Genomic DNA, 17,628 nt, shown 5'->3' with positions numbered 1-17,628 from the left:
AAGTGGAAAATCCTCTGCCTTAGAAATCCATTCATCCAATCAATAAGGACCAAGTGTCCACTATATTAACACACCTGTCAGTATATCTTGACACACCTGTCAAGATATAATATCTCGAGAAGACTTTCACTATAAATTCTTAATACATTTGTACTTATTTTAGAAACTTTACAACTGATACACATTTAACACAAAGAATCTCAGCAGAGTGATCATTAAGGGATATGTTTTGAAAGGAACTTGTTTTAGCCTTAGAAATGTACACTGGATCATAAGTCCATAATAAGCATTTGTTTTCGTTTAATATTTTGTACCTAAATGTAAACTCTTTCACTTGTAAAATAAGCTAGAAAATATTTAGATAAAAGAAATATTAAACTTCAAGAACAATAGCATAACTAAAATATTCATCTTTACAAACATCATCCAACAGATCTACCAACATAAATTTTTATGAAGTCTCCTCGGATGGGAATATTCCTTCTATTGTGAACAATTTTGAAGATATTGGTCCAAAATTCATCTTCTCCATTAAGGTTGGTAAGCCTGACATAAGAATGGAAAATCAAGAGAAAGGGGAAAAAAAATGAGGGCAGGAGAAGAAGAAAGTAAAAATAAGTTGAAATATACCAGTGGTTCTCAGACTTGAGCACGCATTAGAATCACCTGGAGTCTTGTTAAAACACATGTCACTGGGCTCCATCTCCAGTGTTTCTGATTCAAAAGGCCTGGGGTGGATCTAACAATGTGCAGTTCTAACAAGTTCCCAGGTGATGCTGATGCTTCTGGTGTGGGTGCCATACTTTGAGAACTACTAAGGTAGACCATTGATAAGTAAACAGGTGGGCTTTGTACATAGTTATGTGTCCTGGGTAAGAGATAATTGATGTATTTTGAAAGCAATTGTTGCACATTAATCAACAGGGCAGTAATATAATGATATTACTACGGACAAAAGTCTCTGAAATATAATCAGTATGCCAATTTATCCTTGGAAACCACTTCTATTTGAGAAGCTCACCATTTGTATACAAATATTTATTTTGTACAGTCATGCTAAGTAGTATATAAAAATATTTTAAAATTAGTTTCTATTGGCTATTAGTAAAGTACAAATTTAAAGTTTGTTTTCAGTTATATAAAGAGAAATGAATTTATGAGAGAATGATATTTTATAACATTGCATAAACTTTGGAAAATAAAAAGGGAAGAATCCACCCACCACCCTTAGTCATTACCATTTTATTTTTGTACATTTCCTATAAGTCTGTCACATGGTTGCAACTCTATAATTCAGTGATTTAAAAAGTTCTTAAAGGAGTCTTGCTTTGTGATCCAGATACTGGAATTTATAAAATGTACATGGTATTTGGCAACTACTTCTTTAATGAAACATTTAGTCAATTAATAGTATATATTATAATATTCAAAGAACATGTAATAAGTATCAGCCTTTGTATGAAGTGCTTTATGTATGTTAACCCATTTAATTCCCAGATCAGTTATGAGATTGATAGGATTATTGTTCCTATGAGTGTTCTTTAAAATGTTTAATAACCAGTAGGGCATGAGCCCTGGACAATTAGGACAGACTTTCCACCAGCGAGAACAGAGGCTGTATCTGTGCATACCTACCGATAGGCCAATTATCTTTATTTTAAAAATGAGAAAACTGAAGCATAAGGAGGTGAAGTACCTTGCCCAAGCCACACTGCTAGTCAGGGGCAGAGTGGGACTTCATGCCCTAGCAGACCAAACCCACAGATGGTAGGTGTTTTTAATCATCTCCTAAGTCACATTATTTACCAGTTAAAATTGTAGATGTTGAGATTCTTCCAAGAGGTAAAACACAGTGAGTCAAAGAGTGACCATAAAGTAGTAATGACTCACTTTCATATGGACTCACTCTTACCACTTAAAAGTTGCCCTTCATCAACACTGAGGTTGTTGATCACGTTCCTTCCAACATGTGTATGATGTAGCGGCAATCAGAATGTTTTCTTACTACATAGGTAACAACAGGAAGTGTTCCAGTCAGCATGGCATCTGTAATCATCCATATCCCTCAATACACCAGAGGCAAGAACCCACTGATGTACCTGACTGGGGTGCACACGGACCAGGTAAGTGCAGCCAAATTGCCTATAAATACGAGTACCTTCCATATGGAAGTGTTCCATGAAGTGTAGGTGATCACGTCTGCATCATACAGACAAGAAACTGAAAAGATAACCCCTATGCACCCTGGATGCCAGGTAACTAGCAGTTAATTTCATATTAGAAGCAGGATATTGTTATAAGAGATGTCTGAGTGTAGGGATGTACAGATGGCAGAAATTATTGAAACCTCCTTCTGACCAGCTGGAGATCTGACTTTGTCAGAGCCCTGTTTATAGAGAAGTTAGTTGGCTGGGAAGTGAGAGGTTGAACCCCTAGTGGGAGAGTAGTTGGTCTACACAGCTGCAGTCAGTAGCTGGTCTTCAAGCTGCCAGCCTGGACTTTCAACTGGTAGTTGTCAACCCTGGTTGCTCATTTAATCACCTGGCACCTTTTAAATACGTGTGATGCCCACACCTACCCCAGGCAATTAAATCAGAATCTCCAGGGCTAAGGCTCTAGCACCAGTGTTTTTCTTTAAAAGCTCTCTGGGTATTTCTCTAAAAGCCCTCCGGCTACAGGGATGCTGTAGCCAAACCCCTGACAGTAGCTCAGCCATAGTCTAGCACTTAGCTAATGCTACAGCAGTGTTACTTCTGCGCTGTTTATAGGTGACTACAGGAAAGCAAAAACCTAAACTGTTCCACAGGAAAAAACCCTGAATTAAATAAATCACTCCCAGACAATTATTACAAATTTGTGTCATCACATGTGGGCTGCAAGAACCAGCGCCATGCCATCGAGTCACGTCAGGAGGATCTGAATACTTCAGGGTTTACATCAGTGATGAACAGAAGTGTGGCCAGGTCAGCACAGTGAAGAGAATCCTGGGAGCCCCTCCCCTGCCCCAACATGTGACAATAGGATTTCCTAACAAGTCGGAAATAACATCATAAACCATCTTGCTTCCTAAGACTGATTTGATGTCCTTCTTTGTAGGCTGGTGACATCAGTTGCAAAGCCGAAATAAATCCACTGAAAATAGGACAAACATCTTCTTCTATATCTTTCAAGAGTGAAAATTTCCGTCACGTAAAAGAATTGGTGAGGACAGGTTAATGGGGTGAAAACTTCCTTTAGTGATTCATTGTTTGTTTTATCTGGAAATTGAGGCACTTCTTTTTTCCTGCCACCTCAGGTGGTAGAACTTTCCTATTTTGCCTTTGATGATCTGTGTGAATCAAGAAAATACATGCTGAAATCTAGGTTATTGGAATTATTATTTATGCCATTATTATAAAATACATGTTCCAAATTTCATGATACTAAAAGGACTCCATGTCAAACTGGTTTTGTGTCGTGCACACTGGAAATGTTGCAAAGAGCTGAGTGGGAGCTGGGCATGTGTGGGAGGTGAAGCACCCCTCACCTCCTCCACATAATCACTGACATCTTTTATTGAGCTGTTAAATTTGACTCTCTGACCACCCTTCTCTGTTTTCAATATTTTCTCGTCTCCTGCTCGAGAGTTATGCCACTTTTTTGGGAAAGACACTTGCATCTAGCATGGCACTTGGCAAATATGAAGTATTCAAATAAGCAAACATTTAGTGAATAGTAAAACCTAAACCAACCTCAGCTCTCCCCTATGAACAACACTGAAATTCTCCTGTTTTTATTGCAATTATTTTATTTCATGAAGGATGGGAAAACAGGAGAATGAACAGTTTCTTATTTAAATAACTATAGTGTAATTACAGTGTAAATGTGGTCTAAATCTGAACAGAGGTATGTAAAAATGCTCAGGAGAAACTCATCTCAGGGTATGAGATGAGTTATACCTCTCAGCATTTTCCTTATTTTTGTGAAAATGTTTTGATTTTGTAAAAAAGGCAACTTCTGTGAATATAGAGGAAACATAAGATGAAAAACAAAGAAGAAACTAAAGTCCTCCAGAAATCTAACAGCTGACCACTTAACATTTAATGAACAGTCTTCCTTACCTCTAATCATTAACCTACATATAAGCACATGTACACTGTTACATAAATGGACCAAGCTACCTTTTTTCATTGGCCGATATGTCACAGATCTTTTAATAGGCTTTATTTTTAGAGCAATTTTAGGTTCACAGCAAAATTGAGTTTAAATACAGAAATTTCCCATATACCTCTTGCCCCACTTACCCACAGCCTCCTACACTATGAACCCGCCTCCCCCCACCCCGCAGAGTGGTACATTTGTTTCAATCGATGAGTCTACACTGACACATCATAATTACCCAAAGTCCATGGTTTACATTAGGTTACCCTTGATGTATGTTCTATTGGTTTGGACGAGCGTATAATGACATGGATCCACAATTGCGGTGTGTGCAGAATAGTCCAGAAACTCCTCTGCGCTCCACCTATTCATCCCTCCTTCCCCCCTAACTCTTGGCAACCACTGATTCTTTTACTGACTTTTTTAAAATTCAAGGAATGCATCTGTATCATGAGGTTACTGACTAAATTGTACTACATTTTGTGTATGTATATTCAATAATTTACTTAACTAGTACACTGTTCATAAACACGGATTGTTTAGTCTTTGGGTTTTTAAAAAATTTTTATTTTACACTGGAGTATAGTTGATTAACAGACTTGTGGGGGTTGTTTCTCTTTAACTCTGAGAAACAGAAACTTCAGTAAACACGCCTGCTGTACTCTTCTGCACACACTTACGATTATCTCCTGCAGCCTTCCACACAGATGGGAAGCGGCAGGGGCAAAGGACATGCACTTTTTACATTTTGAGGCAAAGTGCTAAACTCTCCAGAAGAAGGGTTGTAACTACTACTAATAGTTCATGAGATTGCTCATTTCCTTAGATCCTTCCCAGTCCTGGGTTTTATCTGTCTTTGTAGAATTTTGGTGTTTATTTTTTAAAGCCCGCACTAACTCTCTCTTCTTTTACCCTTGACTCCAACCTGAAAGAACTGCAGAACCGCTTCATGTAGTAACGTCACCTGCTGGCTGAAAGACCTTCAGGTGAAAGGAGAATACTTCCTTAATGTGTCTACCAGAATCTGGAACGGGACTTTCGCAGTAGTAAGTACCAGCTTTGTTTATTCGGCTCATCGATAGCAATGAAACATAAGCCTTCACTGTCAATAAGGTCGCACCCTCTGACAGAATCAGCATTCTGACTAATGTCAGCCATGCCCAATGACCCAGAGCAATCTTACCTTGGAAGGTAGTATGCTTCCATCCCTTTCCAAAGCTTGCCCAACCTGGCTGTGCCTCAGAATCACCTGGGCTGCTTGTAAAGCATCTGCTTCTTAGACTCCATGCCAACCTACCGGAGCAGAATCTCTGGAAATGGTGTCAGGATCCCCTCGGCTGCCTGGGGTGCAGTGGGCCACCTGCTCTGTCTTCCTTCCCCTGCTCTTGACTTTTCTGACTTCTGGTCTCCTCCATGACACACCCAAATCAAAGTGCCTCAATTCCCTGTGCTCCCAGGTGACTGGTGACTGATCTCAAGCTACCTGGTAGATGAATCTAACCTAAGAATCCATCTTCCTATATTAGAGCCAGGTGTAACCACTCTGCTCTCCTGTTTTTAATCCCTTCTCTGGTGAAAGCCCCAGTGTGCTTACAATTTTTTTTAAGTCATTTGTCTCACAAGTTTGAGGAATGTGCCAAAGCAATGTCAGGGTGTTTTTCCAATTGGCAGGTGTGACTTGGCAGTAGTGATACCTGCTTTCAGCAGAGATTTCGGTAGCCAGAATTTCAGTCTGGCACGGGAAGTGTAAGGATGGACAGAGCTCCTTAAATCTGACTACATAAGCGGCGAGCCGTTCATTTTACTAACACTGGCTCTGATTGAGGCAGCAAAATAGAAATTAGTTTGAAACCTCCAGGGGGCCTTGTGGCTCTCAGTGAATTTTTTTTAAACGAATAAATCAGTCTTCAAGGTGCTTACCAACCATACCCTATTGCCTATTTTCTAACCACTTCATGATCTCTCCAACAAACCCCTCCCTGCTATGGAGTTTTATGTCACATCAGAGAACTTGGCTCCCTCCAAACTTGGCCCTGGAACCAAAATATAAGCCATATTCTTTGATAAAGACATAAGAGAAAGAGGAATTGTGAAAGGCAGGTGAAAAACTAGAGAAGTGGAGGAGTGAGGAGTTGGGTTTTCTCCTTGTTTGCCTGTATTTGGTTTTCTTGTTAGTTGCATTTGCTTTCAAGCCTTCAGGATGCCTCTAAATCCTGTAAGACGCAAAGCAGGCAGTTATACCATCATCCCAGCTGCTGCAGTTTGGCGCTCAGTTTTACCCACTGGATCTTGGCTCCTTGGATTTGAGGAACAAATGTTTTCATAGTAACCTTTGCCAGCTGGGAAGGAAAATTGACTGTTGCAAATCAAAAGGCAATCACCCCGGCTCTGTAAAAAGCATCTGGTTTTTCTTGAGTTTGTTTAAAGCTACATCATTTTAACTGTAAGACTTTTTATAGTACCTTCCCCAAGGTTTTCAGAAGCAGCAGTTTCATTTCTGGAAGCAAAATTCTGAAGAAGTGTATTATTTATGCTTTTTCAACATGGTTATGATAGTTAAGCTGAAAAACACCCATGAGAGTTATTGCATATCAAGTCCTACATATCTTCCTCCTTCATGAAAGGTCAAATGTTTATCTTGTTTTGAACCATTTCAACAGTGGATGTTCTCAGACCATCTAGGAGATCCAGTCTGAAATATGAATCCTACTTCCTGTATTAGAGCCCATGAATATACTATCTTTTGCCCTTTTTCTGAGGCAGTGCAAGTCAACTTAACATTTCAAGTAATTTCATCACAAAGTGATTGCTCAGGCTTCCAAATCAGTGGCATTGTCGGTTGCCCTTTGTAAGGAAAAGGCTTGTTGAATGCTAGCAGGTGTGTGACTTCACTCTCCTGGGTGTGCATGGTACGCCTACCGCTACTTGTTAACCCTGCAGGATACTGCGTACCCGTGCAAAGGGCCAGACTTAGGAGGGCAGATATATCAGTGTTGTAAGGAAATTCTTTCATATCTAGTCTGCAGGGACTATTAAATAAGAACATTCACTTAACTGTTACTCCTTTTGAAATTTAAACCATCATCAATACTCCTAATGTTCCCCAAATAATGTATGTTTGAGAGACCAGTGATCAGGGTTAACTTCTACTGCAATCTTCCATCTTGAGAAAATTAAGGCTAATCAGAGACTGAGCCAGTGGAAAGGAAATAAATTGCTCACTTTTTGGATATGCATTCTCTTTCTGGCTTCCAGATATAGTTTAGCAAATTACCTCATGGAGTATATTGAATCATGTGCCCTAGTAACCACAAAAACTAAATCCTAGTAGCCAGATCATGTGAAGGCAGTTCTCAAATCTGGGCATTGTATTCCATCTCTAAATAAGTGTCAGTCCCGATACTTGATTATAGAGAAAACAATATACACATCAGTAATGTATCCACTGAAAAATAGATTATTTTTCTGTAACTAGATTCAGGAATGCATGTAAAATTATTTCGTTTTTGGAGGTTACTAATAACATCAGCATAAAATGTATGTCCTTCCTATATGCCTGCCCCAAATCCAGTATTTTTTATAAAAATGCTTAGATTAGGAAATCTGAAATTATTACTCATGTTATATAGCACTGACACAAGGTTTAGGATGTCTGCCACTGACATGCATGGTCTTTAAACAGTTTTATTTTACACATGTGTACCCAAAAGAGAAACTCTCTTCCTTTTGAATCTGATTTCACATTCTGTTTTGTGATTTATTCAGGTAAATATTTAAAAACACCAAGTTTTCAATTTTCTCTCATGTCACAAACTTCGTTGTTTTTAGAAACCTAAACTATGATCTTTCCCAATTAAAAACTTCATTTCTAAACCCTTGTTTTTCACCCCTGTTTACAAGTTAGAGTTACCGAGAGAGAGGCTTTAACCGGCTGGTATCTAGACCCCACCCCCCGAGACTTCGTTTTTTTTTTTTTTCTTCTAACATCTTTATTGGAGTATAATTGCTTTACAATGCTGTGTTAGTTTCTGCTTTATAACAAAGTGAATCAGTTATACATATACATATGTTCCCATATCTCTTCCCTCTTGCATCTCCCTCCCTCCCACCCTCCCTATCCCACCCCTCTAGGTGGTCACAAAGCACCTAGCTGATCTCCCTGCGCTATGCAGCTGCTTCCCACTATCTATTTTACGTTTGGTAGTGTATATATGTCCATGCCACTCTCTCACTTTGTCACCACTTACCCTTCCTCCTCCCCATATCCTCAAGTCCATTCTCTAGTAGGTCTGTGTCTTTATTTCAGTCTTACCCCTAGGTTCTTCATGACTTTTTTTTTTTCTTAGATTCCATATATATGTGTTAGCATATGGTATTTGTCTTTCTCTTTCTGACTTACTTCACTCTGTATGACAGACTCTAGGTCCATCCACCTCACTACAAATAACTCAATTTCGTTTCTTTTTATGGCTGAGTAATATTCCATTGTATATATGTGCCACATCTTCTTTATCCATTCTTCTGATGATGGACACTTAGGTTGCTTCCATCTCCTAGCTATTGTAAATAGAGCTGCAATGAACATTTTGGTACATGACTCTTTTTGAATTATGGTTTTCTCAGGGTATATGCCCAGTAGTGGGATTGCTGGGTCATGTGGTAGTTCTATTTGTAGTTTTTTAAGGAACCTCCATACTGTTCTCCATAGTGGCTGTACCAATTCACATTCCCACCAGCAGTGCAAGAGTGTCCCCTTTTCTCCACACCCTCTCCAGCATTTATTGTTTGTAGATTTTTTGATGATGGCCATTCTGACTGGTGTGAGATGATATCTTATTGTGGTTTTGATTTGCGTTTCTCTAATGATTAATGATGTTGAGCATTCTTTCATGTGTTTGTTGGCAATCTGTATATCTTCTTTGGAGAAATGTGTATTTAGGTCTTCTGGCCATTTTTGGATTGGGTTGTTTTTTTGTTATTGAGCTGCATGAGCTGCTTGTAAATTTTGGAGATTAATCCTTTGTCAGTTGCTTCATTTGCAAATATTTTCTCCCATTCTGAGGGTTGTCTTTTATCTTGTTTATGGTTTCCTTTGCTGTGCAAAAGCTTTGAAGTTTCATTAGGTCTCATTTGTTTATTTTTATTTCCATTTCTCTAGGAGGTGGGTCCAAAAGGATCTTGCTGTGATTTATGTCATAGAGTGTTCTGCCTATGTTTTCCTCTAAGAGTTTGATAGTTTCTGGCCTTACATTTAGGGTTAGGCCAGAAAGCTTTCGACAAAATTCAACACCCATTTATGATAAAAACCCTGCAGAAAGCAGGCACAGAGGGAACTTTCCTCAACAGAATAAGGCCATATATGAGAAACCCACAGCCAACATCGTCCTCAGTGGTGAAAAACTGAAACCATTTCCACTAAGATCAGGAACAAGACAAGGTTGCCCACTCTCACCACTATTAATCAACATAGTTTTGGAAGTTTTAGCCACAGCAATCAGAGAAGAAAAGGAAATAAAAGGAATCCATATCAGAAAAGAAGAGACTTCATTTAATTTGCTATGGCAGGGCCCAGTCACCCGCATGGTTTAAGTTCTCACATGGGGTCCCAGCATATCGGCGATTTAAGGACACACAGATGCTTGAGTCTTCAGAGTTGGCATTTGCTCTTGTCACTTTCCACAAGAACATAAATAAGGAACATGCCGAGTTTTATACATTAACTTCTGCTAGGATAAAATATAGTCTTTATTCTTCTTATGTTCCAGTCGACTTTTCAGACAGTACAGCTGACAGCAGCGGCAGAAATCGACACCTATAACCCTCAGATATATGCGATCGAAGAAAACACCGTCACGGTGAGTGCGTCGCATCCCTCCCTGTGGGCGCTGGAGTCTCTGACAGGCATTCCATTTCTGACCATTTACAATAGTCACTTTCGCATCTACATGTATACAGAAGTATCTTACTGAAACTCTGAAAGGCTAGTGTTTATCATGCTGAGCTTTGATAAGGGTGTTTGCTACTCAAAAGAGCCCCCTGGTGTACTTGCCCTCCCCCTCGTGCCCACGCTGGCAAGGCTGGATCAGAAGTGATGATCTGACAGGAGGCACAAGGGGGAAGGGGCCCCATCTTGCTGTGGCTCCCTCCTCCCTCCTCCAGGCATTAACCAGCACCATGGCTCCTCCTTTCTGCTCATGCTTACACAAAGCAGTTTACATCCTCGGCCATGAAATCTAAGTCATGCTCCTTTGAATCATACATAGTATTTTAGAGTATTTTTGAAAGAGAAGTGCTCAAGTATGCTTAATAAATAAGGCATTAGAGGGCTTTTTCTTTTTTTTTAGCAGTACTCCTTAAAACTAGACACTGACACTGTGTGAAACATCCATTCATTCGATCTTCAGTCTAGAAAACTATAAATGCTTCTCTTGATTTAAAAAAAAAGGGGGGTTGGCAAAGAAATGTATGTTCACAGAAAACAAAGGCTCACTGTTCCAGGAGCTGGCACGGGACAACTTTCCTTCGCACTGGAACTCTGGTTAGAATATGCCATATTTAGATATAGCAAGATTTCCATGCTCAGCTAACCTGCTGGCAGAGCCCTGGGCATCTTCCTCCCAACGCTTTTGTTAGGAACTGGAAGCCAGTTCAAGACTCTGCCCGGAGGCCAGCTTGGCAGCTGGCCCCAGTCCACTAGTCCACTGCTGCAGTCTATGGACTTGGCTAAAAAGCCAATGGCCTTGTGAACTCTGGACCTCTCTTGATGCCTGAGAGTGGAGCTCACAGCCCTGCTGTCCCAGTACTTTCCCAGCAAAAATGATTCCACATAGAGGATGCTGCTCTGCTTCTGGTTTAGGACTATCAGCGAAGGCCCACACCCTCTCTTCAGAGGCTGGGGTGTGGAAAATCAGAAACGGAGCCAAAGGAAACGTGGGCTTCAAATTCAAAGTGCTATGAACTAAGCCTCGAGAGGGGGCAAGTACTATAGATATTTTAAAAGTTCATTTCAGAAAAATGTAGTGTTCAGACAATACCTGGACCTCTGCTGAAATCTGGTTTTTTTTAGAAAGCAGTATTAAATAAATGCATTAATTAAAAATTCAAATTAACAATTTCAATGAACCTTTTGGGAGATTTTTCTTTTCATGGTTTTCTCTGAGCAATACTGATAAGTAATAGAGGCCAACTATTACTTGTGTCTATAAAAATATTTTTTGAATCCAAATAGCTTTTAAATAAATTTAAAAATTATATTTTGGAATCCAAATAATAATTGACCTATCCCTATAGGTAGACAAGTGATTCTTAAATTTATTTGAATTCCAAGCCCACTTAAAAAGCCAATACAAAAATCATGTACTCATAGTTCCCTAAAGATCCATGGAGCCTGGATTAGGAAGTTCTAGAATAGAGAGAAGTAGGGATATGACTGCCACTAAGCAATGAACTACATGAATCTAGTTATTTTATTCCTAAATTTATAAAGCCTTAGTTTAGCTCTTAAAAATCCAAATGAGAAGAAATATAGTCACCAAAAGGCCAGACTCAAGTTTAGCCCAACTCATAAATTCTGTGGTGAAAAGCAGCTTATCTGCCACTGTAATTCAGTGTTAAATCAAGTAAATAAATTAGGTTTTCTCCCCTTGTTTGGCTCCAAAATTAGCTCTTTAAAAATGGTTGTGATTCTTTCCCCAATTAAAAAAAAAAAAAAAGAATATACAGTTTTACTGTTAGAACTCTTACGGCAGCCATGCTATTACAAAGCCACAAAGACTGCCAGGAAGTGGACGTTAAGAATCATGTGTAACCTCAAGGGCAATTTACCACTGAAAAGGTCAACTTGAGCCCTGAGATATTACTTCTACTTGTTAACAATCCATATCAAGTAAATCAACATTTTAGGAGCCCGATTCAAAGTAGTTGTTGTTGTTATTGTTTAATCACAAGGGGTTTGTGTTGTTAATTTTTTGACTCTCCTCCCCAAGACTGGGTTCCAAATGCTTTCACTTGATGATGAGACTGGATGCCTGAAACTAAAGTTCCAAATTTCATAAGTGATTAAAGCATCTGAGACTGTCAGAGATGACATATCCACTAAATACTGATGCAGTTAAAGGAAGGAAATGGGAAGACTTGCATGCCTTGCCTGTATTTGCAGGAGCATTTTGTCTCGAGATTGTACTGTACAATATTTAACTGAGGAATGTGATCGTGAGGAAGTCACATCCCCTTTCCAGACCATCTTATAAAATTAGAGGATTTGACTAGACCATCTCACTTTTTTTCAGTGCTAAAATTAACGCAATTGTTTTGTATATACACTTACAGATTCCCGTTACCATAATGAAACCCCACGAGAAAGCTGAAGTACCAACCGGAGTTATAGTAGGAAGTGCAATCGCTGGAATCCTTCTGTTATTAGCTCTGGTTGCAATTTTATGGAAGGTAAGAAATGTTTCATATTTAAAAATACAGGGGTCCTGAAGGCCTCTGTCTTGAATTTCCTTATCACAGAGCAACCCTAAGTTTTATATGGTACCTCCTCATCTATCATAAGCAAAAAGGAAATGCAAGTTTATTTGCAAATTCTCACTCATGTTCTTGAAAACAGTCAGTAAGGATTTTATCTCCTTGGTCTTGGTCCCTTTTCTCCAACCTTCTTTCATCCAGACCCTGAATGTTTTGTTCACCTGCAAGTAAGTAGACCCTGAAAAATTTAACTTTATGCAATTCATTTCAACTCTGGGTATTAATCTCCTTGCTGAAGGGCTGATGCCAGGTCAACACTCTCTGCACACTGACCTCTCCAGATCCCCTTGATTCCCAGAGGTGCAAGGAGTGGGGAGTCTGGGTCCATACAAAATACGCCAGAAGTGGTAATGTTTTTACATCATCATCTTACAGCTTGGATTCTTCAAAAGAAAATATGAAAAAATGACCAAAAATCCAGATGAAATTGATGAGACCACAGAACTCAACAGCTGAATCACCCAGCAGTTCCCACTGCAGTGGGAAGGGGCAGCATTACAGCCAGGGTTTACTATTCGCATGAACGGATTTCTTAAAAATCCCAGTGTAACTTAGTAACGGAATAGGTATACTAGAACTGCAGGTCAGTTTGTAAAGAAACTGTGAGGGATTTGGGAGCGCAGGAGTATAAAGGGTAAAAGACTATTTTATGTTGGGGGGAAAGTGATCAGTTGGCTGGTCCAGAGTTTACATGAAATGTTTCCAAACAGGAGAACTCTTAAAGAAAAATATAACCTTTCTCAGAATATTTTTTGGGGGAAAAACCCAATCATTTTAAATGATTGTTTTCAAACAACAAAAGTGGAAGTACTCGGTATAGGTATATAATTAGCTTGGATATATTGATGCTGATGGGCAAAAAAACCAACACAGGTTTTCAACTTAATGCTGCTCGTCCAAAGTCGCCACAGAGGATATTTTCAGTGATAATTTTGTTTATACACTAGGTAAAATTTGCTGTTGTCAGCCCACAGCTGCTTCCTTAGAGTCCCTTTCTTGCGATGATGTACTTATCAAAACATGCTTGATGACTGGTAGGGGCCTCCTGCAGAGGAAATCTCCATTTCACTGGGGGAGGGTTAGGGGCCTGAAGGATTTAGAGGCCAAAGCACAAACTTTTGTTTAAAATCTGTAACATCATTTATGGTAGAATCTTGTCTGTTGGAGGCCCCGCCTGGAAGGAGGAAATTTTTCTCCTTTAGGATGCATAACTGGCTGACCCTGACTGGCTGGCTGGCTGGCAGGGGGCGGGGGGGACCTTGTGAATTTCTGAAAGATGAGTAATTTGTTTGGAATCCTTCCTCCTTCCACAATGAACCTCTCCCACCTCCTGGTGCCCCCATATTCTCGATGCCTGCTGCTGCCTGCCTTCCTCTCCAGGAGTCCAGAGTTTTCCACCCTCCTTGTCCAAATCTCCCACTCCCAGGGCAGCTGCTCTTCTCCAGGTGTGAGAAGGCAGTCAGTCATCTGTTTCACTTCCACACTTGCGTGAATTACTGTATAATCCCCTTAACTTCAGGGAGCTATTTTCATTTATTGATAAATATGCAAGAAAAGCCCAAGTGAACTTCTAATTGTTGAGATTTCAGGCAGGGTAAACAAGGTAAAGTATAAACATCTCAGGAATTTGCAAGAAGTTACAAGGAGACATTAGAAACCACCCAATCAGCATGTGCACCTACTGTGCTTGTCTGTTTCTGGAGGACTTACACTTCCAGAAGAAGGACTTTCACCTGGGAGTTTGCTCACCAGGTAGTCTCACGCCCCAATTCCTGAGAGTCTTATTGAGTCGTCAGATGGGGATGAAGCCTGGTGACCTGTATTTTACAAGCATCCCGGTCCTGATGGTGTAAATGGGCCACTGTGAGGGCCACCACCCATTTCTCCTTCTGAGCCTTCTTTTCTCTACTTCTGAGCCCACCTATCCTCTAGGAGGGGCTGGGAGAAAAAGGGCAGAGATGAAGGCCATGGGGACTATGTTATGTCAGAAAGTACATACCTAAAGCTTCAGACAAGTCACTTAGCCTCTGTAAACTTCAGTGTCCTTGTTATAAAATGGGGAGGCTGGGGCGGAGCTCAGCAGCGACGCTTTTGACTTTAAAAACCTACTATCTGGGTTTCTTATAACACAAATAGACAATCCTCCAAGAATCTGACACTGAAAAGAATTAGGAGGAAAACAGGTATTTGCCCATGTGTGCCTGTGATGGCTGTCTGCACAGTTACAGAATTTATTTTGCATCTGACAAAACAAAGGGGAAAAAAAAAGACAATTAGAAATAAAACATCAGGGGTTTACAGCAAAAACAGCATGGTATTCTCTAGTTACATGTGCTAGAGCCCAATTCTTTTAACAGCTGGATTCAAACACTGTTTCATTCCAAGAAAAATTGTTTTAAAAAAAGAGTGGAGGGGAAACTGGTCATTAAGTTGATAAAGACTATTTAACAAACTGGGTAACTGCTGTATATATTTACTAGTTTTTTGATGTAATATACTGAGAACATTGGAAGTCATCCTTTTATTTTACTCTGCCTCCCTTTCCTTAGATGATAAACACTAATCTGAGGTCACATACTCACAGTGAGCTTGCGAGCTCTGGCAAGCCTTGCCCTGGATGAGCCGCCTTGACGGCACTGTTTCCATGAAGGAGTTGGATTACTATAAACTAAAAAATTAGCCATTTGTCTCTGCACCATTTATCACACTGGCGCAGGGTTTCTCAGCCTGGGCACTACTGACATTTGGAGCCAGGTAATTCTTTCTTGCGGGGGCCTGACCTGTGCATTGGGGGATGTTCAGGAGCATCCCTGGCCTCTGGCTACGGCCTCTACCTACAAATACCAGACGCTCCCTCTCCCCCTCATCGTGGTGATCAAAAAATGTCCCCAGACATTGGTTAACGCCTCCTGGAAGGCAAAATCACCCCGACTGAGAACCACTGCACTAAGCAAGTGGCCTAAATATACAACTTCTGTTACCAGATCACAGATTTGAGGCAGAGGCTCTAGCGAGGAGTATTTCTCAAGCACTTTTAAGCAAAGCTTGAGTTCATCCAAGAAATTAAAAAATTATTTGAGAAAAAAAGCTCTATATTCCTATTCAGCTGTACTTTTATTTTAAAAGTAAGTAGAATATGGGGCTTAAAAGATGTCATCGTCAAAGTTTCCATTTCATAAATGGTGTATGGACAATATGTATAGAATGTGATAAGAATTGAGTTGCTTCATGCATGGCTGCCACACAAGTCTTACAAAATACTAAAGTAGAACAGTCTGTGAAAAAAATGCATTGAGATTTGAATTTGTGCATTGTCCATTTTAGCAGCAAAATGAGAACTGGACAGATTCCTAGCTGGCTGTGCTATTTTTATAAAATAGTAAAAATTACTAACTGTGAAAAGAAAACTAAAACCAATTTATCATAATCACACAAGTGATTATACTACAAGTTATTATAGAAGGTATAATTTTATAATGTATTCTGATATACAGCTATAACGTAATATGACAGTCCCATAAATTAAGACATCATTAAGCAGAAGCATTAAACAGGATTCCTCAAACTGAGCTCCCTGGTCCATCATTAATACAATTTGCACACAGAAAATAATTATATACACAGCTCTTAGGACTATGCCCTCATTAACGCATACTCATTTCAATCAATTCGAAAGACTAGACCTCTAAAGGTAAAAGGTATACATGGGGGTAAAGTTTGAAACAAAAATGTTAACTATTTCTTTGAATCTTAAAGAATGAAAATGTAGCCATTATGTAAATATAAAAAATGGTTTCATTTGTACCTGATTTATTTTGGCAGATAAAGTCAAAATGTAAATGTATATATTGCACAACTATGTTAAATTGTATTATTTTTTTAAAGACAAATTGTCTAGGATAGTTTCCTTCACACATAATGTATAAATCTTTGTTAAGTATATTTGCTTTTTTGATAAACTGGTTTTTGTCTTTTTTTCTCTCCACCAAAAATATAAAAATGAATATGCATGTTTGTATATGAAGTTTCACAATTCGTTTGATTTTTGAGAAGCAAAAGATCAAATTGGAGCAGTAATCAACAAACTAGTTAAGAGCTTTTCTCCTATTAAAGTATGAGAATCAAACAGAAAAGTATTATTTAATTGTAAACCCCTCTTTAAATACATTACTGAATACAACTAAAATCATTTTGAAAATAAAGCTGTTTACTTTGGAATTTAAATTTTACGACTTAACGTATTTCACTGTATTTATCTTATGCACTCACTGTGCTTCAGAACACATTCAAGACTCAGTAGAAGAAGAGCAAGGATACATCTAACCTCTTACATTAGTAGCAGCGGCCACAAGGATGCTTTTGCAGGAACCTTAAACCGCCTTCACAGCTTAGAGACTAGGTGTAAAGCCTTGCTCCTCACAATGTGGTCGATGGGCAGGCAGCGCTGCATCACCTGGAGGCTGTTACAAAATGCAGATCTCAGGTGCCACACAGAACTGAATTCCAATTGGAAGTTTAAGATCATCAGATGATTCATATTATGTTAAAGTTTGAGAAGCACTACTCTAAAGCACAACTTACCTCTAGATATAAATATGTGCTTGATATAGGAAAAAAAAAATTGGTCAAACCGCTGCAGCCTATATGAGTAGTCATCTGCATAGTTTTTAAAAAATTTTTAATAGTAAGCAAGAGGGTTTACATCTTAAGGATTAAATATGCTGAAATGAACGTGCTGAAATTATAAAACAAGATACATATCAGGCTCATAGACTGGCCCTCATTCTATAGCTGGCGCATCAATGCAAAGGTTGCTGGGTATGTGTTGGGTTGCACACCTATGCACAAACATCTCCAATTCCTACCAGGTGAACTCCCACGTGCCTTCCTCAGTTTGGCCCATCTCAATTCTGGTGAAGCACATCATAAGGGCAGCTGATTGCAGAACCACCACCAGTA

General features: G+C 39.4%; 2 protein-coding genes across 2 annotated transcripts in view; one reads left to right on the top strand and one right to left on the bottom strand.

Moving 5' to 3' along the window:
- Positions 1–13,125, top strand: part of ITGA2 (integrin subunit alpha 2) — a gene marked incomplete at both ends in the record, with an annotated part of 107,929 nt that extends 94,804 nt beyond the window's left edge. The window contains 7 exons of the mRNA XM_079702707.1: positions 434–536; positions 2,013–2,123; positions 3,097–3,201; positions 5,073–5,186; positions 9,906–9,995; positions 12,469–12,585; positions 13,045–13,125. Of these exons, the coding sequence (XP_079558833.1) occupies positions 434–536; positions 2,013–2,123; positions 3,097–3,201; positions 5,073–5,186; positions 9,906–9,995; positions 12,469–12,585; positions 13,045–13,125 (721 nt within the window). The remainder of the gene's footprint in view (positions 1–433; positions 537–2,012; positions 2,124–3,096; positions 3,202–5,072; positions 5,187–9,905; positions 9,996–12,468; positions 12,586–13,044) is intronic.
- Positions 1–17,628, bottom strand: part of MOCS2 (molybdenum cofactor synthesis 2) — a 43,877-nt gene that overhangs the window by 2,034 nt on the left and 24,215 nt on the right. The window lies entirely within an intron of this gene.

The sequence above is a fragment of the Hyperoodon ampullatus genome (assembly GCF_949752795.1).
Source record: "Hyperoodon ampullatus genome assembly, chromosome: 4".
Classification (NCBI taxonomy): domain Eukaryota; kingdom Metazoa; phylum Chordata; class Mammalia; order Artiodactyla; family Ziphiidae; genus Hyperoodon; species Hyperoodon ampullatus.
Note: the sequence above shows the minus strand (reverse complement) of the source record. Positions and strands in the feature narration are given on the sequence as shown.